Raw genomic sequence first — 25,249 nt, 5'->3', positions numbered from 1 at the left:
GGTAATCTACGTCAAGGTACAAAGTGGTATCCTCTATGCCGCTGGGTCTATTTAAAGCAGGATTGCTTTTGTCTTTTATTGTCGTAATAAGACATGTTCACTCTCGATAAGCTTATACACAGATGGGCAGCACACGCGTTTCAAGACTGCTATCTGCAGATATTTGGTTCATTGCAGAGAGGTACTGGACTTTGCGCCTTACCTGATGTACATTACTGGTGAACACCCATCCAACATTTTCGGAGATATTCTCACTTTCGGGATTTATTAACGGAACTCAGGCGCTTCGTTCCAGCGGAGCACCATGGGTAATATTTTTTGGGAAATCTATCCTTGAGAGAAATTTTGGTTATGACGTCACCTACGTCCAACCGTACAGACTAGGGAGTTAAAGAAACGACGACGGCTACGGCTACGTAACGCCACAAAACAATCATATCATTGGTCAAAAATAATTGCGCTGCACCTGCAGCACGGATTTCAGCAAGTATGTTTGCGGTCCTCTGCATAACCACGACGTGAAATCACCAAATATGAGGTTTTGACGACAACGCAAGCATGCAACAGAGAATCTTTCATTAGAGACCTTTAGCACCGAAGTTTTCGGGAACCGCAAACAGCGGTTTGCGGTTGGTCGTTTGCCGTTAGAGGTTAGCTCGATTTTGAACTTTAGCGAGCCGTTCCTGTTATGCACATAGGCGCCTCCATCTTGGATTTTTCATTGCTACAACTGCTCTCAAATCAAACAGCTCAAATTCTCCCAAAACGTATCTTTGATCTTCAAAATTGTTCCCAATAAATAGCAAACAGATGTAACAACATGACTGATAAATCAATGGCTATAAAACGCTGCCCTAAATCACTTACCGCAAGAACGGTGTCTTCAAGTGGAAACTCGAACCGCAGACTGCAAACGTGACGGCAAGGACAAGATCACGTGATTTCCCGAGGTTCGCGGTATTGCCCGAAAAATCCTTTACTAAAGGTCTCTATTCTCTCTTTCTACTCTGAAACCGCTCGTACCAATTTATTTTCAGGATACTTCACCCATATTGTAGGACGTGAACGAGACTGAATGATCGCAAAAGACTTATGACAGAGCCATGTTATATTTTGAGGTGAAGTCCCAACTGTCGGACAGCCTCTGGGCACGGGCATGTTTGGCAATTTTCCTTGGTGGGAAATCGTGTGGCAGCGTTGCATTTGGCAACCCGCGTTTTTCTGGCGGGAAATCATAGGAGTAATGAGCAACGGGATAAAGATTAAGCAGAAGAAAAGAGCATGAGAGAAGAGGCGACGAAATTTGAGAAATTTAACGGAAGAAATCCTCGAGAGAAGCCGAGGAAAATCAACGTTAAGCGGAGAGAAAGAGAGCGAGAGACAAACCACTTATTTACAACGGTTAGCTTTGAGGTAAGCTTAATGTTTTCCTTCTTTACTAATAAGCTTATATGCCTCGCTGCCTCACATATTTTGTAAAACTAGCTAAAAAAGGAAGACCTGAAAACGTTTGCAATTCCGTGCTGACAGAGGTTCTAACACATCTCAACAATCACATTTATACGCTTTTTGTGTGAAATGGGTGTCCAGTTGTGAGCTTTTACTTATTGTTTGCAAGGCTTGTTAGTTTACTGCTGTGAACTCAGAGGTGTTTGATCTGTTTGATCACTGTAAACTGTACACACAAATGACGATTAATTTCGTACTTTACGCAAAAGCATACTTACTTCCATAAACACTATATAGCTTTCTGGGTTAGAAACGGGAGCTCCGCTTTTAGGCTTGGCTAAACCTATATACTACAGGCATGTGTGCAGTTTGTGATGTCATCAATTATTTAGCGACGACTTGAACATCTCGCAAATGAGAGAAGATGATCCAAAATAGAAGGCACCATTCTTCATCATTCTTAAAGGTCTTTTAAAGTAAGCAAAAGATAATTTTTACTTCAGAAGCACTTTAACCAATTTAACAGTTTTAATTATTTTAACTATTATTCTTTCAGGACCTTTAGCGTAGTTATAAGTAGTGTGGCAACCACTACTTGTAGCCAAACACTTAAAAAACGACGGCATTTATGATTTAAACTGAATTCTGCCAATGTTTAAGAAAATCGGGTTAAAAGTAAGTTTAATTTTGGACATTCCTGTTGTTTAAATGTAATTCATTTTCAAACCACATAAGGGGTAGAAGCAAAAAAGAGTAAAATGACATGTGAAAACCCTCCGTGTCTATCAATAAATTAAAACGGAGAGCACTTCGGAGGTTTTTACCTTCTATTTTAATTGTATTACTGACCGTCACCACAATTAATACATAAATAAACAATAATAACAATGATAATAATAATAGTAATAATAATCATCATCATCATCATCATCATAATATACAATATATAATATTGTAATAATAATAATATACAATATATAAGAAAACTAGTTCCACAGTTTTTGGCAAGAATTCCTTAAGTTAAGGCTTAAAATTGTTGGAGAGATCACGGAACACACACACACATACTGACACGACGACTGCATGGTTTGCAGTCGTCCCATCAATATAATAGCAAACGTCTTTTCACTAAACCTTAAGGCCCGTTAAATGACAAACAGAGCTGCAAGTACCTCTGTCACTACATATAACACAACGCACTTATAATTAAACTGTACACAACAAAAACTGAGCAACCTACTTGTCCGGGCGACTTCCGCCTTGCCTTGCATGCACACGCTTAAATTCCCGCGGACTGTCCAAGGAAAATGAATTACTCCTACATAACACAAAACAGAGAGGAAATAGAGCTTGGCTTTGCTGGTTAAAACAAGGTTAACGCTACATCAGCTTAATGAGTCCTTTGCTTTCTGAGAGTGACACTTATCGATTTTATTCTGTCTAACCGCTACCAGAGGCCCATTCCTCGAAAGTCCCCAAAACTTTTCGGGCCCGAAAAGCCATTTGTGAAATTACCAAACGCTAGCCTGAGTTTTGGAAAGCCGATCTTTTAACACGTATAGACCCTTTGCATAAATGGCGCCCAAATTTGAATAACAATACTTGATACATCCTTAGCCTCGTGTTTATGTTTCAAGACAAAGGATTTTTCTCATGAATGTGAGACTAAGGATGTATCAAGTATTGTTATTCAAATTTGGGCGCCATTTATGCAAAGGGTCTAATCAAGGTAACAAAAAGAAATCGATTGTGAAGTTTGACGACTTAAATCCCCACCGTTCTTGAGATACAGAGGGAATTGTTACACCCGAAAATGGCCCGTAAGGGCATGGCCAAACGGGAAATGTTTGACGACCAAAGAACATCAAACATTGTTTGGTGACCAAACATTTTGGGTCTTTCTGCAGGTACTGGAAAGCATTGTGTTTTTCGTCGCTTGGGATTAGTCTTTATTTGTTGTTATTTTGTTTTCTGCCTTTTTTTCTTTTGTTTTACGTAATTTGTGCTCCGGTACCTGCAGAAGCTGCCAACATTTTACCATTTGGCCACCTTGTTTGGTGCTGTTTGATCGTGTTTGGTCGTGTTTGATAAAATGTGAAGGCCATCAAACATTCGATCAAACAACTTAAAAGCTTTCTTTTGTTTTTCGTGTTTGTTCGTTTGACCAGCCCGTGGTATCAAAAATGTTTGGCGCGCGCATGTGTTGCACACTTGCTCAGCCGCTTGTACCCACGTGTTTTGTTCGTATTTGTTACCCATAGTTCTTTACTTGTGGAGTTTGATCTGTGTTAGATCAAACATGTTTTAACCGTTTGGCCACTCACTTCAACATTGGCATGCTCGGTCACCAAACAATGTTCGATCTTGTTTAAACGCCAATTACTTCCCGTTTGACCAGGGGCCCGTTTCTCGAAAGTCCCGAAAAGCCATTTGCCGCTTGCTTTGGAAAGCCGATCTTTTAACGTGTTTTCAAGGTAACAGAACTGAAAAACTAACTGTGAAGCTTGATGACTAATTCTTCTCCGTTCTTGAGATACAGAGGGAATTGTTACACCCGGAAATGGCCCGTAAAGTTTCGGGACGTTCGAGAAACAGGCCACAGGTCCCAGTTGTTCACGCAAAGGCTGGTTAGCAGTATGCGGTGGATAAGTCACTATCCGACAGTTTCATTCCCTGCAAACATTCAAGTATTTCAGTGAATATGTACACTCCAAGGAGATGCGAGTAAAAAAGAATGTACAAAACCCTTAGCAAACTTTCAACGTGAAGTATATATAAATATCTGAATAGTGACGTATCTACTGGATCAGGTTATCCGCCCTTTGAACAACTAGGCCAGGTAATTTTACTTGAGAACGGGGAACCCCTACAGCGGCCTTCACACGACAAACAAACTACAGTTGGTAAACTCGTCAGTGTTGGCAAGCTCGCGTTTGTCAGTCGTTCACACGTCGAATAAGAGTTTCACAACACGAAAAAGTTGGTGAAAAAGTTGGCGAGAATAGAGAAAGTTCTATTTGTCGCCAACACTTTGCCAGCATGTTTGACAACTGTTGTTGTGTCGTTCACACAAGCCAACTTGAGTTTCCCACTTTAGTTTGTCGTATGAAGGCTACTTAAGAAGCGAAAGCGTTAAAATCCATGGCAAGCAACAGGTTTCGACTGTCCCTTTTTGCCAGGGATTAGGGCTAATTTGTGGAACAATACGCGTGTGCTAGCTCGCTTCTCGGAAGTCCTCAAAGAGTTTCGAGCACGAAAATTCACTTTTGAAACAACCTGCAACAAAAATGATGGTCTTTTAATATGATTTCTACGGCAGGAGAAAAACAAAGAAAAAACCCAAGTTTCGTAACTGGAAAGACCTTTAAGACAGGGAATCTTGTAATTAATTTGCTCTCTTTCCCTTAAGAACATCAAGGGACCATCTCATCAGAATAAATGGATTGTGGTTTTAGGCCCGAAAAACTTTCATTATTTTTACTTTAAAGAAACAGTCACCTGGAATAAAGATGTTAGAAACAACAAAATAAATTATACACACCAAACTGGCTTGCCGCTTCCTGGTTGATAACCTCGACCAATTCGCATTTGGCACCTTCAAAGCAAAAGAGAAACACTTTTAACCTTGTAGCACCTTTTAACAGACTTCTTCGATTGTTAAGCTTGGTTGAGCTTCTTCTTTTACGTAAAGCCGACATACGATGTTCAGTTGCATAAAGCCAAAACGGCTGCTGCATAATTCCGTTTTCTGAGGAATGAAGAAACTGTTGAAAATATTGGCATAGGTGTCCCCGATTATTGTACCGCATGTGGTATGCTCGAAGTCTTGAGTCACAAAGTAACGGCCTGCTGATAGATAGACCAGTGGATAGCCTCAATTACCGAATTGTACGACTGGGTGGGGAGAGAAAGTGAAAACGTAGTTACAGCTTCAGACAGTCCTCGAGGATCTAAAATGTCCAGCAAAGGTTAATAATATATAGATTTAGCCAAGCCTAAAAGTGAAGAACCCGCGTTACTTATTCTTACAACAAGTTAACCTGGCTTGAGCATGCGATCCAATCGAAACCCAGTACCTGGTCAGCGGTCAACTTAAAAATAGCTGACCTCAATGAGCTCTAAACTTGAGCCCGCGAAATTGTCACATTGGCATACATGGAGGGACCGAAACCAAATTTTCTCGCACAGATGGGTTACCATGGTGCTCAGCGCACGCGCGGAGCTCCGCTAGTACTGGCACAAACCGACGGGAGACAAGACTGCGTGAAAAAATCCTGTAAGCGTAGCCTAAAGCCAGGTTTAAGGACGTTCGTGCCCATTGCTACTGCGCTTCCTTACAGCGCACGCAAATTCACATGCCACGCCATGCTACAACTTTGCTTGGATTTAACGATCTTGGATGTTCGGTGACTCCTACTTTTCTTTTCAGAAACAGACTTTATTTACAATTATCTCCACATTGTCCAAAAATAAACAACAAAAATCAATGTGGGAAGTTAAAAAACTTTCAGGTTTTCTGTCCTCGGGACAGATTTAGGGTGTTCTCCCGGGCAAGTTCTCTCCAAAACAAAGTTGGTGACCCCCCATTTTTTTTACATTTCTGACATCACTAACTCATCATCTTTCAATGGTAAAATTTGCAGAAAAAAATCAGTGTTGGAAAATTTTCGCGCGAAAATCCTAAAACAGAATGGGGAAAACAGATGTATTTACAATTTGCGCCAGAAATTTTAACGGGGTAAAGTTACACCCACAACTCTCCACGACAGCCCACAAACTTGGGCTCTACCATTGTCGCTATACATCAATTTGCATTAGATAGAAACAAACATCAACCGATTTAAGTTTCGTATGTAATACTGTGGCATCGACCCTTTGTATCGTACCATCTTACTACCGCAGTTCGTTTTCTCAGGAGCTTTGCATAAAAAAAGACGTCACCTATCTTTCTGGTAAAACATACCGTGTGGGAGCTTCTCTATCAGAGAAAGAAAACAGCAAGGGAGTCAGGCTGCGAGCCATCTCATGTTCATCAAACTGTCCCGCCATATCATGAGGCACTGCCTCCTGTTTGAAAATCAATGGAATTCCTGTGCTGTTGATCATCCAATAAGGGGCGTATATGGATATCTGCGGAAATAAATAGTTAAGAACTTCTGAAAGGTGACATTATGCAGCGTCAAGACGAAATCACTTAAGAGCCTTAATTTTACGGGACCCGCACCAATGACTTCCGACATCACAGTTCATGGCCTCTGGAATGGCGTTTAGGGTGAACTTTTGCTTTTTTGGCGTTGTCGTTTCTAATGCGGTCGTTGTTTCTAGAACCCGGAAGGAATATCGAGCTAGGATTGACTCATTTTTCCTGTTGTGTTTTAAGTACTAGTGCTTATGTTTAAATGACGCAAACGCAGGACGAATCGCATCGCACTTAATACTCACTCTGATTGATCCACCAGGCTTGACAGAAATTTTGACGTTAACAATAAGGGAACGCCTTTTGGTGTCTTGTAACTCAACGTGAATGATGGGCTGTTCTACTATACTTAGTCTTCTGGAGATGCGAATATTATCACAGTATGTGAAGTTTTCAATGCTTATTCCAAGATCAAGAGACTTCTCGGGATCGGCCTATTTGGAAACCAAAAAAATGAAAAGTGAGCATAACCATAAAGACAAAGAGCATATAATTATCACCTTCAGTGACAGTGAAACTTCAAGGAGATGTTACTGTTTCAATTCTAATGTCCTTGACAATGAGTCCTCGTTGTTTCCGTTAATTTGCCCTTCGAATGAAACGAAATTTTTTTGCGAAGGCAATGAAACTGATATGGACCTTTGTATTTAAGCTATCTGTTACATTAGTTATCACAAAAATTAACAGCCTATATGAAATAAACAACCAGGTTACCAAGTAAGGGGAAAAGATTAGCAAAAAATAGTTTAGGCAAAATTTGTCTTCCAGAAAAATAACTAATTTTGTAGAAAATTTGAGCTACATTTCCTTAAAAAAATTACTTCTTCACTCCCGTTCAAATACGTTTTGAAAAAGAAGAAAATAAAGTAGCGAGAAATAAACGTTTGAAAGGATATTTGCGGAGTTCAAAGGAACATAGCTTTGGACCGTGTCAAGGAAGGGGCCCATACAGATACTAGAATTCTGATCCACACAATACCGACATTGAAAGCACTACGTCTCGTCGGTGAGTTCCGATTAAAGGAATCCTAAGTGTTATGTCATAGCATTCAAATGCACAACTGGTCAATCTCGCTAATTGAATCTAGTTTACAACAAGATTCAAGGTCACCAAGTGCCAAAAGCGACGAGTATACGAAACACTCCTCTTTCAAATACCCCACTGCTTCTGCAAACTTCAATTCAGTTAACTTTTATGATTCGCGCGACATAGATATTTGAATACCTCGGATAATCATCTTTAAACTTTAAAATCATCTACTTTATTTGCATTTCACCTGAAAAGAAAACTACCACCCGACCTTTTGAACAGCAACGGTTTATGAACAATTTATCAGTGTTATTTCTTAGCTTCTTGCGCTTTATGTAATGATTACCGGCGTAGTTAGTATAGTATGTACTACTTTTGTTTTCAAGGAAAAGCCCAACCAGGAAGTGTTAGTTAAGCATATTATGGTACTCACAGTGTACAAGGGAACAGATTTTCCAGCTTTGATGTTTCCTTTGGCCGGGATATTCTTCACTTGATAGCTCAAGTCACACGGTAAGAGGTTTACAAGCATCACTGGGTACATTATGGTAAGGGTGTGAGCTGGTTGGGACATCATGTGCAGTTCCTTTGTGGCAGTGGTCTCAAGTAAAGGAGCCTCCTCAGGATAGCCCTCTCTCTTGACAGCCACACAGAATCTTAACACCATAAAAAAAATTTTTTTTTTTCAAATTTGTTTTTACCTTTCTATGTTTATAACATTAGTTGTACAAAAGCCTAATTACATCTCTTTTTTGTCGTTTAATCAGTGCATCGTCGTCTGTTCTCTTTTATAGAAAATCTGAATAATGCACGCATTTTGATTGGTTGACACTTATGATCAAAGGCGCATAGGTGACGTCATCATCAAAACCAACCAAACACAATTCCTTGTTACACGCAGCAACCAAACAGATTGCTTCATTTTGTGTCGGCAACAGATTACGTCAAAGAGCTACTATTTTCGTGTCTGCCAAGTGGGGAAAGAAACCTCTTTCGAATACGTAAAAAACATTTTGAAATAAAAAAAAGCATACTTTAGTTCTTTGCTGGTGACTTGATCGAGTCCTTGGACTGGATTAATAATTCATTACAGTCATTCCACCTCTCTCATTTTGATTTCACCTTCAATAACACTTTCCGTAGGTTCCATGTCCATCATATCAAGGAGTTTAACATCTACTGAATGAGAGATCACACAGCGTCGGAATAAAATTATCACAAGAAGCAACAGACCTTCATACCTAAATTTCTTTGCTGCTTGCCCCGTTGACGAAACAGGAAAACACTCGCGACCAAGCCCCATGGTAGTGTGACTTCTTAAGACGCTTCTCCACTCTATTGGCTGGGAGCAAAACCCCACCCCCACCCCACAGGGCCTCACGTAGAGGTGCCAAGAAATACAACGTAAAGGTATGGCCACTGAAGACTGGGGTTGAAGAACTGGAAGAATCAGTGCACCTACAATAGAGAAAATATATGCACGTGAATACACCCTTAACCGAGGTTAATTTACTCTGGTTTTGCAAGCTGGTCCAAGTGTAGAACGTTACCTGAATCAGTTAACGTTAGTCTACATTACCAGCTGGAATCTCCTAAAACCACACTTTCCGGACCACAGTCGCTGTGCAATATCCGCAACTGTGGACACCAAACAGATCAACCTCCTTCCCTGCAGATGGTTACGTTTTGTAACCAGGGACAGGAGAAAATTACAGATAGGGAAGACGCCCACCTTAGCCCTTAGATGAAAAAAAAAAAAAAAAAAAAAAACGCAGTCCACCTAGGCAGTGGGCACGCTCGATCACAAGAAGTTCAAAGTAGCGTTCTGCTTAAGGTGCTCTTAGTCAATGTTAACATGTTGCGCTCCGATGAATTCTTATGATGTAGTGACAGACGGTAAAGCCAACCGCACACTACAGTTATCCGCTTAGCATATAAAGTTTCACTCACGACTGTTGGAGTAAGCAAGTTCCCCCAGTGCTTTGAGCGCTAATGTTCACGCGTGCCATCGGCGCCGAATATTAAACATGTTGAATAATTTTGTGTACGAGTAAACAATTCCTCCGCACGTGCAAAGCTGTCAACTTACAATTTGAGGCAAATACGCATGCTTGTTACAAATATTTTCAAATTAAAATGGCGACTAGCAGTGTTGATGTCGCCTCCTGCTTCCTGTCTCAATAAAATTGTTGGCAACCGTCGTGATTCGGGGAAGATGGTGCACACACAAAATCCTTACAAAGATAAATATACGAAGAAAATACAAAAGCGTGGGCCTGGATCAACTCACCATGAGGAGAGGTGAGTCCTTGTAGCTTAACCTCAACAGGTAAGTCCATCTTGTTCTTTATCATCAGAGCTGATCTTAGGGTGACAAGTTTGCGTGCCCTCCCCTCCAAACTCACGTCAAATACCACTCGCGAAGCCTGCAGATCACTCACCTGAAGAACAATAACAAGTTGATTTTCGAGTCAGTTCATATGGAAGAACAAAAATCCAAGGATCAAAAAATCCTCATTAAGGAAGACGGAGGATTTAATATGGTAGACTTCACACTTTTTTGACAAGTATCTTAAAAGTTTCGTGGCTTTTCTCCGTTCTGAAGGTAATTAATCGTGAGAGCTTATCCCTCTGTATTTGTTGGCCAATGTCGCTGGATCACTTCTCTTTCTTTGCAATTATGATGCTAATGATTTGAAAGTAAACGCAAGACTGCCTGCTTTCTACAAGGACATAACTTCAAGCTGGCAAAACTTGAATAAAACGGCTCCGTTAACAAGAAAAGGTGCTCTCAATCATATCGTAAGGAATAAAGATTTATTAAAATGGGAAACTTCTCAGTGTATTACCAAAGCTGGCATTTAGCCAGTATTCTGACATTTTCGAATGTGACAGATGAGAGTAAAAACCGATTTCTGTCCCTCCATGCGTTCATCACGGAAAGAAAACTAATAGAATGTGGTTTTAATAGCGATGAACGACAGAAAATATACTCTTCACCTTTCTGTAACGAAAGATGTTAAACTTTCCATGTTTCAGTATAAAATCATTCACAATATTCTGTACAAAAATAACGTCCTGTACAACATGAAGGTTCAAGAACCTTACTACTGTACTGCAAGAATGAATATTTAACAATTATTCCATAAGCGCGCGTTGGATATGAGTTGGCTATAGCCAGTCTCATATCAAACAAGCGCGAACGGAATAATTGTTTAATCAAATTCCTTTAACTCCAAAGTTTAGAAAGTACGAATACGAGCCAAAAAGCGAGCAAATCCAAGTGAAATCGACAAAACTGGATGAGAACTGATGGGATGTTGTGTAAGACCTTGTGGCCACACACACGCAGGGTCATCATAAACACATTTTTTACCTTTTCGTGTACTTCTAAACGCCGGAATTGATCCAAACTTTCCACAAAAACGTTCTTTTTTTTCAGAGAGAAATTCCGCTTTACGGCGAAAACAATTTTAGCTTAGCAACGCTTAGCGCAATCATTTACCATATAAGGTCCAACTATATATTGCTAGTGCTAATCACCCTTACTTGCAGTCGAGGACTGAATTGCGAAGGGCGCGGCTCACGACATCGGGCTGAAAGCATACAAAGGCGCCTCTGGCTGCCGCTATACAGTCCATGTTTGATGTCGGAGCACAGCACCACAGCTAGATGTCAATTAGCTGTGAGTCGATTTTGATGAGGGAGGAAAACCGGAGTACCCGGAGAAAAACCCTCGAGTCAGGTTGAGATCGACTGAAACTCAACCCACATGTTGGCCGAGGCCAGAATTGAACCCCGGCTCGCAGTGGTGGGAGGCCCGATAGATAACCACTAAGCCACCCTGACTCCAAACTAAGGTATATGAGCTGATAACCGAGATTGAGTGAACCAATCAGAGCACGAGAAATGCATTAACCGAGGTTGAACATTTAATAAACAATAGTATCACCCAACTAATGGACAAATGCAAATCCTGTATTTTAATTGGCTACGCTACTAGAGGACTATTATTAGGCTTTCCGGAAATCAAATCATCTATGGCGTTTTAAAGAGTTGTTCTTCTAGTTCAACCCTTAACAACTCTGTAGTAAAGCACTGAATAACATTAAAATTTGCGGACTCCATAACCCTTGTTATGGGGAAGATAGAAAATGAAACATATAACGCCATTATGTCAAACAAACGCAGCGCTATTTCAGCAAAATGGTCCAATTTGGATAGTTTGTTTGAGAGATGTGCTTTTGTTATTTGTATAGTATTGTGAGTTACTGTTGTAATCTTAAGCACTAAATTAAAAAACAAACAAACGAATAGCACTGGTGTCAACAAAATAATCACTTGGATTGATAACTAACAAGCACCACCCCCCCCCCCCCCCCCCAAAAAAAAAAAAAAAACGGCTACACAGGTGTGTCTTTAGTTAGCCTCTTACCATTGACGTAGTCTCCCCCTTCTGGGGTCGTGCTTGTCTGAAAAATGTACCAACTCTATCAACAGAGACAGGAGATAGAGCGGCCCAGCCGTCCACCTGGACAATTACTTGATGTATGTTGAGCTCATGAGTTTCCTGAAATGACAGAAATGACCACCATGAGATCAGAACCAAGCTCACGGCACACGGCCAACACCAGTTTCAAAATTTCCTTTCTTGGAACATCTTGGTTTGAATTTATTTGTTGTTAGCTTCAGTTATCAAACACGATCAAAAATTAACAAGGAAGATGGCTCCAATAAAATTATCAATTCTAAGTTTTCCAAATAACCGAAACGAAAATAAGAGAAAAAAACAATTATCGCTTAAAAGAGCAAGAGGCCTGTAGTTTGACGTTTGCTCACCTTGTGCCTTTGCTTCTCTCCGGATGAGAATTCAAATGGTGCCTCACCGCCTGAGGGAACTTCTCTCCAGTCTGACATCTTTCCTGATCCAGACCCAGGAAGACCAGGAAGTGCCTGACCTGTGCTAGCTAAAATTACCTTCGATGGAGTGGTTGTTACTGTCTTAAACCACACAACACAGCCTAAAATTAATGGTAATACCACATCAGTGTCCGGCCCATGCCACACGAATACTTTTCCTCTTGATCTAAAGTAGATTTAGATCTAGGTGAAAAATTCTGACAAGTTGTTCCGTATTTTAGACAGCTATTTTCCGCTACTGTAGGGCGCTGTTACACTGTAAAATGTCTCGTGCAACATAACTCGCAATGCTTTGGCGACATTGTGGCGGGACAAGTTGCACGAAACATTTCACAGTGTAACATACGCTGCAACGGCCAAAATCGTTGCGAAACAAGTCGCAAGAGGCGTTGCCGAAAGTAGAATTAAGTTCTACTTTTCGTGCAACTTGTCTCGCAACGATTTTGCCGGGCCGTTGCAGGGTATGTCACAAGTCCAAAATCTTGAATTCAGGATTTTGTCATTCCAAAATCTTGAATTCAGGATTTTGGCAGTCCAAAATCGTGAATTCAGGATTTTGGATACCTAACTCTACCTCTACGACATAACTCTATGAAAAAACTGTAAGAATAGCTGTCCCCTTCATAAAACCTCAAATTTTGCTTTTTCACGTTGTTCTTTTGCTGACGACGGCAAACAAATGGACAAAAGCGAAAAACGCACGTGCACGGCGTGCAAAGGTATTGCTTTTGCCAACTAAATATGCAAATTTGTGACGTTCTCGTTGCTGTCGCCGTCGTCGTTGCTTAAGCTCCTGAATAAGAGGACAACGATTACTGAAGTTTCCCTCAAGTGACTAATGACCATTTCCCCCAGATTATTTGTGTGGTAAACCCACATTTTCGGCCTGAGATCGTGTAAAACGATCTATAAAAACATATGGAAACTATGCTCTGGGGCTCAGATTTCTTAAGGACGTTCGCGCGCAATTTTTTCAACATTGATTTTCTTCTGAAACTTTTACCACTGTAAGATGATGAGTTAGTTATGTCAGAAATGTAAAAAAAATGGGGGGTCACCGACGTTTTGGAGAGAACATGTCCGGAAAAACACCCAAAATGTAACAAAATCGGGCTTCGTTATCGAATAAGGCCAGTGTCTGTAAACCCAAATATATTGCAATTAAATCTTTGAAGTGAAATCTTCTCTGCCAAATATTGTTTAAGTGGACTAATTAAGTGAATTTAGTCAACTGGTGAGGTTCCCTTAAAGATCAAGTTCGCATTTAGCGACCACAGTTTCACGCGCCTTGCAGCCGCAAGATAGCAGGATTTGATGTCCCGTGAGCAGAAATCTTGAAATTTTTTGAACTTCCCACATTGATTTTTTGTTCATTTTTGGACAACGTGGAGATAATTGTAAATAAAATCCGTTTCTGGAAAGAAAAATAGGGGTCACCGAACGTCCAAGACCGTTAAATCCAGGCAAAGCTATAGCAATGGCCTTTTGCCCTATCAGTTCTCATTTTATTACTTAGCGCGCGCGCGTATGACGTGGCGTGTGCATTTGCGTGCGCAGTAAGGATGCGCAGAAACAATTGGCGCGAACGTCCTTAAATGGACTTTTCGGAGGAGTTGCGTTCGAGGAGGGGAATTACGAAAGGAAGTAAATTTACCTTTTAAAATCAGAGCCATTAGAAAATCAGCCATCCCATGGGCATTCCCAATAGCGTAGTCCCTATAACTAGTTCTAATTCATACCGTAGTTCACACTCTCAGTGTAGGTTTGACAGACTCTTTGTTGGAATGTGGTTCCTAACTTAGGTATTTTAAAACCATTCTCAAGTATAATGGGAGCCATAGAGATAAAAGCTTCATGAGCCATGAGATCTAGAACTAGAAGTGAACACAAACAGGCGCTAGGGCACAAAAACAGATAAACAGAGCACACCTGTTTGATTTCGAAGTACAAATGGCACGAATGGAGAACGGCGACGAGGAAAGCCGCACCCGGAAGACCACAATGATGTACTGGATTCCGGTCTACTTGTTGGGCTGCTCAGCGGACTGTCAATGCTAATGCTGCCGTCCAAATTGTCGAGCTTACCGTCACTCACACTGGAAGGTACTGAAGGGGGACTAGGAGCTTCTGATGAGGGGACTGCTGTAACGGGGGATGGGTCTGGTCTATAGTAATCTTCGGACCAACTTGCAATGGTGTGATTTATCATGCTAATCAGAGTACTCGTCACAGTGACATCCAGGCGATCGGGTGCTTTAAAACAAATCGTGAGAGCACGATAAGAAAAAAAATATAAATCAAAGGAAATTTAAAAAAACGTATCTGGCAATGCTTCACGATGCCACCCGGGTACTGCACTTAATCTTGGCGATTTCTTCAAATAGCGGCTTTCACAAAATGTCACGCCTGCATGAAAAATACACTTCGACTGTAAATGAACTGATTTGATTCCATTTTCACTCAACAACTGCGCAACTATTGGGTACTTGCAGGTGTAAAGGAAAAAAATCGCAATACCCAGTATTCGATACTTAAAATAAAAGCCAGGATATCGCAAGGATAACAAAACGGTTTTCAAGTCGTTTGAACGATTTTTCAAAAGACGGAACGGGTGATCAAATACTTTGGACGGTTCATCACAATCTTTAAATAGATCAGGAGGCAGAGTGGCCCAGTTGTTAGGGCGTTTGCCTTGAGATCCGGATATCCCGGGTTCAAGACCCGCTCTGTCCGCTCGTTGAATGTCATCCTGGTAGTCCCTGGTTCAAATTCCCAGCTGCAAATAGCCAACTGGTCTGCCTCCAGCCAGTTGGGATTCTTAACAGTTGGTGTTGTTGTTCTGTTCTGCCGTTTCGTTGTGTTTCATTGGCCCTGAAAAGCCCCTATGGGGAGCGGTCAAGTATGTATATACATCTTATTCGATGGTTCAACATATAATACGCGCGGATATTTTGCGAGTTGCGTAGTATTTTTCTGAGCCCCGCAGGTGCGAGGAAAATACCAGCAATGAGCAAAATGTCCGCGAGTATTGTATGTTAAAACATCGAATAAGAGATTTATTATTCCACTATACAAAAAGGTGTTATTTTGCTTTAATTTTATTTGGTAAGAGTGTTTCTAAAAAATGCATCATCTGTCCTTCAGGGCGCTTGCGAACGATGTAAACGGCACAGAAAGCCAGCCAAATGTCCTTTATTTGATTGTATAAACGAAATGACGAGAGACAAGCGATGACAAGCTAAATTCTCGGGCTTTGTATCGTGTTGAAAACAATTTCGTTCATCGAACACTCCAGTTCCGTCCGTATTTGCTCTGTTCTACAGTAATAGTGGAATAATAATGTATTGTATTGTATCACAAGAATCGGTCCAACGGAAAGGAAAAGGAACTTTATTTAAGTGTCTAGTCGTTCTAGCGCTAGAGCACTTATTGGGGACACTGTAAACTGAAATTAACAACTAACGCAAAGCAAATCAAATGTTGGTTATCGAGGAGAGGGGAAACCGGAGTACCCCGGCCGGAGAAAACCTCTCGGTGCACAGTAGAGAACCAACAAACTCAACCCACATATGACGCCGAGTCTAGGAATCGCACCCGGGCCACATTGGTGGGAGGTGAGTGCTAATAATAATAATAATAATAATACTAATAATAATAAGATAAAAGAACCTTGGCATACGGAAAGCTCAGCGATGTTACTGGTTGCGTTTTTCATTTTCATCACTGAATATGGTGACCAGAGACTACAATAGTTAACTGTTAAAAATAAATTTTCTTGTGTGGGCCGACATTTAGTGTTGAACAAATTACATCTCTATCTTCAAAGTCGTCAACGTAGTACCTACGCGCTTTCCATACTGACAAACGTTGTTGCAAGTCACGTAACCCTTTTTCAAAGCGAAAAATCTATTTCGTGCTAGAAAACCATTTCAATTAATTCTAGTTGGCATATTTCCGGTGCAGATACATGAATGGGTTTTCGCTTTTAGGCCGAAAAGATCAAAGAAGTAATGGTACTTACCATCTAGTTTTGCCAAGAACCTGGCCAAGGATGTTGGCGTCTTGCGCTGCTCCTGCCAGTGCAATGTGCATCTATAACAAGACAACAACGCATTGCCAGTTATAAATGAAAAGGCCATACGAGTTCCGTTACTATTACGACATCTTTGACATTGATCAGAAACATCATTAACAAGACGACAAGCATGTCACCATCATTTGCATGCAGAAGATCTAGCTGGACCCCCGGGGGCGGGGGGATGGGGGGGGGGGGGGTACTGCCATGTATGGACTATATAGGTATGTGCCGCTTTGAAGGGTATGGTTTTCAAGCAGTTTACTCTAGGATAGAGTATATAAATCATAGCCTTTCGTTCTAGAATAGGGTATCATTTTTCACGAAACTGACCAGTCGGTTGAAGATTTAGGGAGCTTAAGCAACGACAACGGCGACGGCAACGAGAACGTCATCTCAAAATATAAATTCGCGTTATTGTAATCGCTTCGTTACTATTTCAACTTTTTTAATATGACGGGGGTGTGGTAGTTCCTCAAAAATGACGCTCGTAGGAACGGCGCTCAATTAAGGGCAGAAAATGAAAATTTATCCTCAAGTAATGACGTTGTCCATAAAACCTCAAATTTGGCTATTTCACGTTGTAGTTTTGCTGACGACGGCAAAGAAATGGACAAAAGTGAAAAACGCACGTGCAGGGCGTGCAAAGCTATTGTCTTTGCCTACTAAATATGCAAATTTGTGACGTTCTCGTTGCCGTCGCCGTCGCCGTTGTCGTTGCTTAAGCTCCCTTTTATCAAGACTAAGGAAACCAGAAATTCCGACTCAAGAATATAAAACAATCAAATCGGCAAAGTTTAAGTTTACGTAACTCAGCCTCAACAGTGTCAATAAATGGCTATCATGAAACACCTATGGGTATTATTAACTGTCAAGAATCGGAATTTAGACGGAAATCGGTGGGAGTTTACTCTAGTATAGGGTAGCAAAATTCAGCTGAACTAGCTCTGGTATAGGCTAAGGGTTCCAGGGTCCCAGCGGCACATCCCCACCCAGAAATTCCTAAAGTGCCCCCCCCCCTCCCCCGGGGCTGGACCTTAAGGAAATCCCTAAAAGCCATTTGCTGCTATTAGCTCTCCGTCAAAGTGAATACAACAATCATCAAATCAATGCTCTCCAACGTAACGCTATTGCTAAAAATGTCAGCTTGAATTTCTCTCTCATTCCCCATGTACAATCATTGACCGCAAATTATTGTTCGCAAAGTTACATTGTATGGTATAACTCACTTCCAAGGTTCAACAAAAGGCTCCCAGTCGGACACATTCCTGTTGTAGTACTGTACGACCAGTGTACAATGAGCTGCTCCATCTCCAGTGGACTGAAGGTCATGCCAGAAATGCAAATCTGTTGAAGAAAATACGTTTGTGAAAACTAGGAATTGTACAAAAGTGAGTCTGTCAAATCCTTCCCACGAGTCCACAAACCAAGGCAATGCCTCTATGGATCTAATAGCTTCGAGCGCCTTGCACCACTGCCTTCACTGTTTTGTGGAATTCCATGCCAGTAGTGTACTTCGTATCGATTGACACTGAGAAATCCTTCAGCCTTCTTGCTTTCGACAAATATTTCTAATCGACCGTTTGGTATAGCTGTTTTTAGTTTTGTAATACCTTGCGATCGAAGCGTGCAAACCACAAAACGCAGCAAACTGATTGTGTGTCAGAAAAAAAATCGGCAAACGGTCCACAATCTTGGTTAATTTCTAAATTTTAGTACCGGTGACAAGACTTCAATACACCGTCTAACGTAAACATACGAAGATGAGGTTGTACTAGTTCATTAGATGGAAACTCTTAAAATGTTTCACGGAATATGTATGCGAGTAAAAGTCATTATAATACACCTTATTCCAAAATCGCCGCTATTTTAATTTTCTTTTGTTTCCTTGCAAATTGGCCCTTTTGGATTCGCCGGTTTTCAAACAAAAAATTCAAAAGAATATTTCACCTTGAACGAGGCCAGAGGGCCAATTTTCAATCAAACAAAAGACTACTAAAATGCCGGCCATTTTGGAATAAGGTGAATAGATATGCTTCGGACTTCGACCCAGCAGTCCAAAAGAAACACGTTTTACACTTGCGTGAAGTGGGTATAACTACTACATGGTTCGACTATGACGGAATGATGACAAACCCGAGAAAGATGATTCTACGAGGAGACTATCAGTTCTCGTTTCCAATAACTTGCTTCATTGATCTTTTTTCAGGCTTCAGTACTTGCAACTGATGAAGTTGCTAATCTACCTGCGCTGATCTTTCTAACCCTCATTTCATTCTTGTAAGTATTCTGCTGTTTAAATTCAATCTCCCGGATAATTTGAGAGCACTTTTTATCTTTCAAAATTTTAAACAGGCTGTTAAAATATAAATTTGTTACTAAAAGCAAAGTACAGTTTATGATATAGTTTACTGTTGTATGTACAAAGTAAGTATGCTCCCCCGCGTTTCCGGAATGTGCTTTGATAGTACATAGATAAGCTCGTAACGATGGTCTGAACTAGACTTAAGACTGCACTCCGGCTTTTTTGAAGGAAATGCGTTCCCATAACCACAAAGCAGGCTACTTACACTGAACTTAAACTCGTTCACATCTGAAGTAGGGCTCAATGGTACTTAAGGACTAGTTACTATGTTAGTGTGAACCTACCCGCTTACCAGCCACTCGAAAATTCGAGTTAACAAGAGTTTCTACGATTGTATGTAAATTTGGAGAAAAAAAAGCCAACTCACGCTGTGCGCTGAATTCCATAAGCGGTATGTCGCTATCACCACAGTCATCAATCAAGCAAACACAAACAGTCCCAGCATGTACCTACGACAGCAACCAAATTCACACAATCCATTTACGTACACCTATATAGCGTGCATTACAACATTTTTGAATATGCTGATGAGGTTAGTGAAGTATACTTGTTACTTGCTTAAATAAAATACACTGGCAATAACTAGTGTACGGATATAAAGTTGTGCAAGTATTCACTTGCCAAGTGTGGATAGTGCCGGAGCCGAAGTGGGTCAAAACACCCAACTTCAAGGTTTCTGTCATTAACTTCCTGCATGCATCACAAATAGATAAATTATACGCTCTCAAAAGAACCAACGACATGGTTAATAAAGCAAAAAGATAAAAGCCATTAGTGTTTACTATTGAATCAAAATTTCTAAGCATGACTACGAGGAAGAGTTCCCAAGGTCAGGAAAGAGATTATTACGCCAACGAGTTTCAAACACTTCATAGCACGCTGGAAAAAGGCTGTTTTATGTCTACTGTTTTCACAATTTTTTTTCAAGGTGATTCTTTTGTGTTTGTAAAAACAACGGATGCACATAAACTTTCTAAACTTTCTAACAGGTAGTCAACTCCCTATGGAGTGAAGTCCCTTCACCTCAAAACCGGCAAACTGCCAGCCTTGAAGCCCTTCTTGTTGTTGCACTGTGTTCGCAATGTGAATTGGTGTAGCATTCTCAAGCAGCCACGTAGCAGAGGCCTCCAGTCGACCAGAGGTGGCTTGAAGTGCTTTGATACAATCTGATTCTTTAAATCCCAGCTCCTGAAGGCGCTTAACTGACATGGCTGAAAAATGAAAGAGAATGCAACTATTAATCTGCACTCGCGTGATCAACAGCAATGTTTTTCAACGAAAACAAAGAAAACATTTGCATAATAATAAAGTTCAATTCACGGAGGATTGGATCAGGAGACCAACATGCAAGGCCGCCATTTGTTTGGGGACCCCAGCATGGCGGCATGGCATTTAAAATAATGGGACAAGCTGGATTGGAGTCGTCAATATCTGCCTAAGGGGTGTTTTCAAGACCAGCATTATGATTCCTTGAAATTTCGAGTGATTTACCCCTTTTTTGGTAAAACTGGCTTTAAAAACAGTTCATCTCAAAATCATGAAATAACTCGATCAGGTGCAACTGCTTGGGCGAGTGTAGTACTAAGAAGGACTGCTGCTTATGGCATTAAGTGACTGATGAGTTGCAGTTTTGCAACGCATGTTCAATTGTGTATTTTAACGAAGAAAATTGAACAAAATGCCATGCAGAATGATGAAAAACCACCATTAAAACATACAGATATTGAATAATTGGTAAAACACTTCCTGTTTTTCCTCCGTAAATTTATCATGACTGAGATTTCGACAACCTACGCGGAAGTTAAGGCACCTTTAAGGAGCAAAATGAATTTCAAAAAGATTTCCACGGACTTTACGGAAGGGGAATGGAAATGGTTCTCAAAATCCGAGGGTTTTCAAGGCACGTAGGCACCATATTAATATTGTTGATATAACCGTTAAAAAACACTGTCGTCTCACCATCAAAGTCGTGCTTCGGAATCTCATCTTTCGAACCTGAGATGACTTCACTCTTAATAGCCCTGTTCAGTTGCTTGGAAACTGATTCCAAGATGCTTAGGTACAGCTTGTAGTCATTGTACGAGACTCGCATGGTCAGTGGGCCCTGGACAGTTACCTGAAATCAGTGAAAGAGCGTTAATTAATCAACTGTATTTGAACTTGGTGAGAGATATGCATGGCCACAATGGTGTCACCAGTAGACCATTATTCAGTTGCTTGTGCGTTCCATAAACCTGAGGTATAAACGGAAACAAGGATGGAGACCAACTCGTTTCGATGTAAACAGTGCTTCCACTTACACGCCATGCTACCAACCACACAACTCTTCTTTCTTTAGCCTCTACGCTTATTCCGGGAATTAGGGAAGATCCGAGTTCTTCATTGTTTTTGGAGGGAAGTGGACGAATTACGGTTGTTGATGTTGTTTTTCGAATTGCTGAAACGATCTTCAATAGACCAATTTCGATATATTAAAATTCAATCCTAAACAAAAGGCATCCTCTCGAGGCTCTGGGGAATAAATAAAGGATTTGTATGCGTTTATTCCCCAGAGCCTCGAGATGGTGCCTTTTGTTTAGGTGTGAACTTTAATGTTGTACCCAATTCAAATCCTTCGGGAATAAAACATTTCGTTCCAGGTATTTCCGCTCCATATATTTTCATGTCATTTAAAGGGGCTCTGTCACGTTATTTTAGGGTGTTTAAGGGAAATCTTTCGTTACTCACCAGTGTAATACTCGAAAACGGTAATGTGGAATTCCTTTACTGATAAAATTATCGTTACATCACAAGCAAGATGATTCTGAGCAAAAACGACCTTTACCCAGGGATTCCAGGCTATTTGCCATAAACTTAAGAAAGGTCGGGCCGATTTTTTTTAAAGATTTACCCAAATGCATTCCGTTTGCAATCTTGTCCATTCGCGTCCACCCATGATTCTCTTTCCTTTTGCTGTATTTGTTTTGTGTTGTTCGACAGTTTTAAGTGGTTATTGCAATGTTTCATTCTACGTTTTGGGCATTTTGAGCGTAATGAAATGACGGCATTTTGGGTGTAATGAAATAACATCATTTTGCGTGGCAAAGCCCTTTAAATGTGAATGCTACATTATAATGCAAATACAATACTCAAAGAATCTCAACCACGGGAGATCTGAATTGGATACAACACTGAGTTAAACGATTTGGTCTATTAAAACATTGAACACATAAAGCGATTATGTGACGTACAAACCAGGCCTCAGACTCGCTTGAATATTAGGCTGATGTAAATTCAAAATAAACAAATTTCGCATATTTTTAACGTCAACGGAAAGGAGTATGATTCATGGTTTATTTTACTTCACACTATTTCCGAAAGAGGTGTATTGATAAAATGTTAAGAAAGTTAGGTTCTATGGAATAAATAACTACAGCAGCTAAAGTAAATTACAGTTATTAAGGCGCTGTTATACGCTGCAATTTTGCGAGCGATTTGTCTCGCAATGCCATGGCGAAACAAGTTGCACGAAACATTGCCAAATGTAATAACAGCCAAAAGCGTTGCGAGACAAGTTGCAGAAACCGTTACGGAAAATAGAATTGAGTCTACTTTCCGCAACGCTTCAGGCAATGTTGCAACGAATTTTTCAGTCACTGCGTAGAGTAACATCTGTCCTGCAACTTGTTTTCACAACGGTTTGCGGCACCAGCCAATGCAAATGTTCCTTTCATTTCATCTGATCATAGAAAACGATACCAGTTGCAAGAAACGATGCCTAGTGTAACACCCACGAAGTAACTTGCTTTGCAACGTGAGAACTTTGTCGCAACAAATTGCGAGACATTACAAGAAAGATTGCATGGAAGAGCGCCATTACAATACAAGATGTGTGTGGCGGCCAAAGTAGCATACGCTTTCGACTTGGCCACCACCTCCTTTACAAAAAATAAACAAAACAGAGTTCGCCATAATTAACAATAAATTGTTGATTGTGGTAAACTACGGGAGGATTTGATTACTAACATGACATTATCTGTAGATCAAATGTATTTGAAACAGGAACTTTAATGTCTAAGAAATTGGGCAAAAAAACGGAAAAAAAGCACACAACATACAAACAAACAAATAAGCAACGAGCAGAAAACGAAAAGCAAGCGAGGACAATTCTCCACAGTTTTTTCGACTCACCTCCAGGCTGGGTAGCAGCTCCTCAGCAATGTCTAAAAGCCCCGTAGTTTTCCTTCCTTTAGGTCTCCTGGCATTGTTCAGTTCAATCAGTGCTGATGTAGGATCTATGATCGACAGAGCTGTCTCTTCTTCACAGGACAACACACATGAGAACATTTCCAGGCTTTGGACGCTGCAGGAAAGCCACTTCTGAGTGTGAAGGTGGGGCCGCCAAGCCAATACAGATGTTACCTGAGGACAAAGGGTCGGATTCGATTCTAATTTGCGACTGAGTTCTCCAGCTTTAGTTTCATTACTAACCGCAAACCAACCAACCTACGTTTTCATTAAGCGGGCTCTGAGATCAAGCTAAGGTTACATTGGTGGAAGGTACACGTGTTCTCTGCGTTGCAGCATAACTGCTCCCCAACTTCAGGCACCCTTTGAAGCTGCCTCGTCCCTGCCTGTCACTGAAAGGGCTTTATAGCTCATCCACTGCCTTAAAGTGGTACTATGATCAAATTTTTTCCCCTTGATTTTTTGAGTGTATCACATAGAATTCCATGAAAGAACAAAAACGCCATTTACCGTTTGCAAATATCTTTATTAGTTCCTGAGATATTTAAGTTTGAAAAATGGGTAAAAAATGCAAATGAGATGACTAATGACGTCATACACTCAACCCATTACTATATTGAGTATATAAATAGAGCTACCTTGGCCAATTTACAGCGCAAACCATTGAAACTTGGTAGTCTAATAGTTCTACAGGAAACACACCTATGGCTACAAAAAATTATGTTCCCATGGCAACTCACTCTTTTCCAGTCCCCACCCACTTGATTTCAATATGTTAGTGATTTTCAGCTTGAAAAATGTTAAACAAGGCCACAAAGTCGTGCTAACATATTTATATGCTTGCTGGATCATGCATATGAAGTGCCGTTAGCAAATATCAAAATGGAATGCCAAAGGTGGCCAGAAAAGCTCATAATATGGGGGAGGTCTGGAACCCAGTATGATGTCATGGTAACAGAACTGTGAAGCTCATATTGTGGAGAACATTTAGTAGAATCTTACTGCCAAAAATCAAAAATTTCTGATACAAATTGGCCTAGATATCTCTTTTCATCATATTTGAACAAAATTTGGTTGAGTGTATGACGTCATCACTTGGCTAATTTGCATATTTTAAAAACTCGAATATCTCTGGAACGAAAAGAGATATTTGAAAAAACTAAACAGCATTTTTCTTATCACACAGACTACTTGTTTATGTTTCAAAATGGCTTAGATAGGAAAGATGCGATTTTCGTCATAGTACCACTTTAAGGACGGTGCCTACTATTGTTACTGCGCATACGTTCTGCGCATCTCGAGACACTCGGATTTCCTATCGGCGGTGCTTATTAACACAGGAATATTTTTGCGCGGCTCAAAAGTATTCGGAGAAAGCAGAACTTAGCAAGTGCTCTTGGTATCCAAAAATGAAAATTGGGGGTAACCATGCATTTTTCAGAGGTAATTAAGTTTCAATTTGGAAAAGAACGCCATACATTGTTTTGTATTTCATAGCTTTTTACAAATATTGTTGAATAAATATCGTCGAAAAATGCTTGGTTACCCCTAATTTTCTTTTTGGATCTCAATATCACTTGTTAAGATCTGCTTTTCCCGCATATTCAGTAAACCCCGCAAATACCTTTGAATTAGAAGGTACCGTCCTTAATTAAGATGACCACAAACCCTTCCACTCTTGTGCCACTGATAATAAAACTTCCAATACCACTGCTGCGGCACTTCGACTTCACTTTTGTTTCAATTTCGCGTGCATTGAAAAGCCATTTAAACCTCATATTTCATCTCAAACGAAAATGTATTTTTCCTTGACGTTGGCATTTAGTAGACAAGAAGACCTCGTCTCCTCCCGTACTACTACTGGCCCAGAAAAAGGCAACACTTGTATAGGCGATCTTGCGAAAATTAAAGAGCCAATAAAATCCCATAATTATATTATTTCATCTCGAACGAAAAGTATTCCCTATTAATACTATTCAGTGGATG

The 25,249-nt window shown here is 40.5% G+C and overlaps 1 protein-coding gene across 1 annotated transcript in view; it reads right to left on the bottom strand.

Annotated features, from left to right (window-relative positions):
• The window catches only part of LOC138052176 (intermembrane lipid transfer protein VPS13D-like), a 132,482-nt gene that overhangs the window by 34,503 nt on the left and 72,730 nt on the right, over positions 1 to 25,249 (bottom strand). Inside the window, exons 39-54 of the mRNA XM_068898550.1 lie at positions 23,207 to 23,437; positions 20,996 to 21,152; positions 20,060 to 20,247; positions 19,404 to 19,485; positions 17,901 to 18,018; positions 16,618 to 16,688; positions 14,526 to 14,849; positions 12,516 to 12,697; positions 12,112 to 12,246; positions 9,967 to 10,117; positions 8,918 to 9,134; positions 8,110 to 8,332; positions 6,892 to 7,080; positions 6,413 to 6,579; positions 4,991 to 5,044; positions 2,690 to 2,767 (exon numbers count right to left, since the gene is read on the bottom strand). Coding sequence (XP_068754651.1) covers positions 2,690 to 2,767; positions 4,991 to 5,044; positions 6,413 to 6,579; positions 6,892 to 7,080; positions 8,110 to 8,332; positions 8,918 to 9,134; positions 9,967 to 10,117; positions 12,112 to 12,246; positions 12,516 to 12,697; positions 14,526 to 14,849; positions 16,618 to 16,688; positions 17,901 to 18,018; positions 19,404 to 19,485; positions 20,060 to 20,247; positions 20,996 to 21,152; positions 23,207 to 23,437 — 2,567 coding nt within the window. The remainder of the gene's footprint in view (positions 1 to 2,689; positions 2,768 to 4,990; positions 5,045 to 6,412; positions 6,580 to 6,891; positions 7,081 to 8,109; positions 8,333 to 8,917; positions 9,135 to 9,966; positions 10,118 to 12,111; positions 12,247 to 12,515; positions 12,698 to 14,525; positions 14,850 to 16,617; positions 16,689 to 17,900; positions 18,019 to 19,403; positions 19,486 to 20,059; positions 20,248 to 20,995; positions 21,153 to 23,206; positions 23,438 to 25,249) is intronic.

This window comes from Montipora capricornis, chromosome 6 (genome assembly GCF_036669925.1).
Source record: "Montipora capricornis isolate CH-2021 chromosome 6, ASM3666992v2, whole genome shotgun sequence".
NCBI classification, from domain to species: domain Eukaryota; kingdom Metazoa; phylum Cnidaria; class Anthozoa; order Scleractinia; family Acroporidae; genus Montipora; species Montipora capricornis.
Note: the sequence above shows the minus strand (reverse complement) of the source record. Positions and strands in the feature narration are given on the sequence as shown.